Genomic DNA, 1,529 nt, shown 5'->3' on the forward strand with positions numbered 1-1,529 from the left:
TGTGTGTGTGTGTGTGTGTGTGTCAGGAGTCATGAGTGCTGCTGAAGCTGCATCTGCTCTGGAGGCTCCGGGTTCGAGCAGCTGGTCGGTTCCTGTGGAGCATCTGGACTACAGCTTCATCCAGAGCTGCTCGGACCTCAAACACCTGGAGCAGATCCTGAGAGTCCTGCGGTGAGAGGAGACCCGTCTGTGTGTCTGTTCATCTGTGTGTCAGAGCTCCACTCACGTGTGCTGGTGCTCCTCAGGTCCGGTCAGGACGGTTTCTACCCTCATCTGATCGAGTTCTGTGAGGAACACATAGAGAAGCTGGACCCAGAGTCTCGAGTCCTGAGGAAGGAGAATCGAGCCGCCACCGCTGCCAGCTTCTCCACAGAGGAGTGGAGGAGCATCTCTGAAGACCTGCAGGTGAAGCATCACAGAACAGCAGACTACTGATCCTCTGCAGAAACACACGTCTTACACTGCATTCACTCAAAGCAGATCTCAGTTCAGTTCTGCGCCATATAATACACTACTGAGGTCACATGACTGTTCTCTATTACAGTGTTTTCAGCTGCTTACACACTTTTCAAAACTTAGCCTCTTTTTTTTTTTCCAAAACTTTACAGAGAAATCCAAGAACTGCACACAAAAAGCCTCGCATCTCTTGCAAAACGAAGCGCTGCATTCAAAATATCACAAACACATCTCAAAAGCAAACATTTGCCATAATATTAATTCCTGTGAGATTTGTGTGTGTTACACAGAGAACTGTTTGTTGTGTTTTGCAAAAAGTGTTTTTATAACATAAAACAGAATATTTCCTGAATGTAATGTATTTTGTGCTTTTTAAACAGGGTATTTTTCATTTGTTTTAATGAAATTTTAATGAGGTTTATGTTTAAAACAATTGAAAAATACCTTTGTATTTGAGATATATTCTCTGAAAATAGTTTTTAATATTATGTGATTTTTTGTTTTTAGTTTGAAGGATGTTTCCGTTATTAAACTGGATATGTAATGATGATATGTGATGATATTTGTGTCATGTTCCACAGCTGTGGGAGAGCAGCATGAGACTGAGAGAAGCCGAGCTGAAGCAACGGCCCATATTCAGTGAAGCTGCAAACGTGCCGCCGGTGCGGTCCTCAAACCTCGGTCAGGTAAAGGTTTTTATTCTGGAGAAGATCTGAACCAAACCTCTCAGACTAACAGATTCATCAGAGGTTTCTGCTCAAACCTTCCTGTAGAGGAGCGTCAGCGCTGCGGGGAGAACTGAGAAAACATCCTGCGTCCCTCGACCCTACAGAGACTGGGACAGGTGAGTGTGTGTGTGTGTGTAACTCTGTGTGTGTGTGTGTGTAACTCTGTGTGTGTAACACTGTGTGTGTGTGTGTGTGTGTGTCTGTGTGTAACACTGTGTGTGTCTGTGTGTAACACTGTGTGTGTGCGTGTAACACTGTGTGTGTGTGTGTAACACTGTGTGTGTGTGTGTGTGTGTGTGTGTGTGTCACTGTGTGTGTGTGTGTGTGTGTGTGTGTGTGTGTGTG

The 1,529-nt window shown here is 44.7% G+C and overlaps 1 protein-coding gene across 1 annotated transcript in view; it reads left to right on the forward strand.

Annotated features, from left to right (window-relative positions):
* The first annotated feature begins 31 nt into the window (after window positions 1-31).
* Window positions 32-1,529, forward strand: part of spag1b (sperm associated antigen 1b) — a 19,905-nt gene continuing 18,407 nt past the window's right edge. The window contains exons 1-4 of the mRNA XM_016475123.1: window positions 32-171; window positions 246-405; window positions 1,038-1,142; window positions 1,230-1,300. Of these exons, the coding sequence (XP_016330609.1) occupies window positions 32-171; window positions 246-405; window positions 1,038-1,142; window positions 1,230-1,300 (476 nt within the window). The remainder of the gene's footprint in view (window positions 172-245; window positions 406-1,037; window positions 1,143-1,229; window positions 1,301-1,529) is intronic.

Source organism: Sinocyclocheilus anshuiensis, unplaced genomic scaffold (assembly GCF_001515605.1).
Source record: "Sinocyclocheilus anshuiensis isolate Anshui unplaced genomic scaffold, SAMN03320099.WGS_v1.1 scaffold1680, whole genome shotgun sequence".
In the NCBI taxonomy this organism is placed as follows: Eukaryota; Metazoa; Chordata; class Actinopteri; order Cypriniformes; family Cyprinidae; genus Sinocyclocheilus; species Sinocyclocheilus anshuiensis.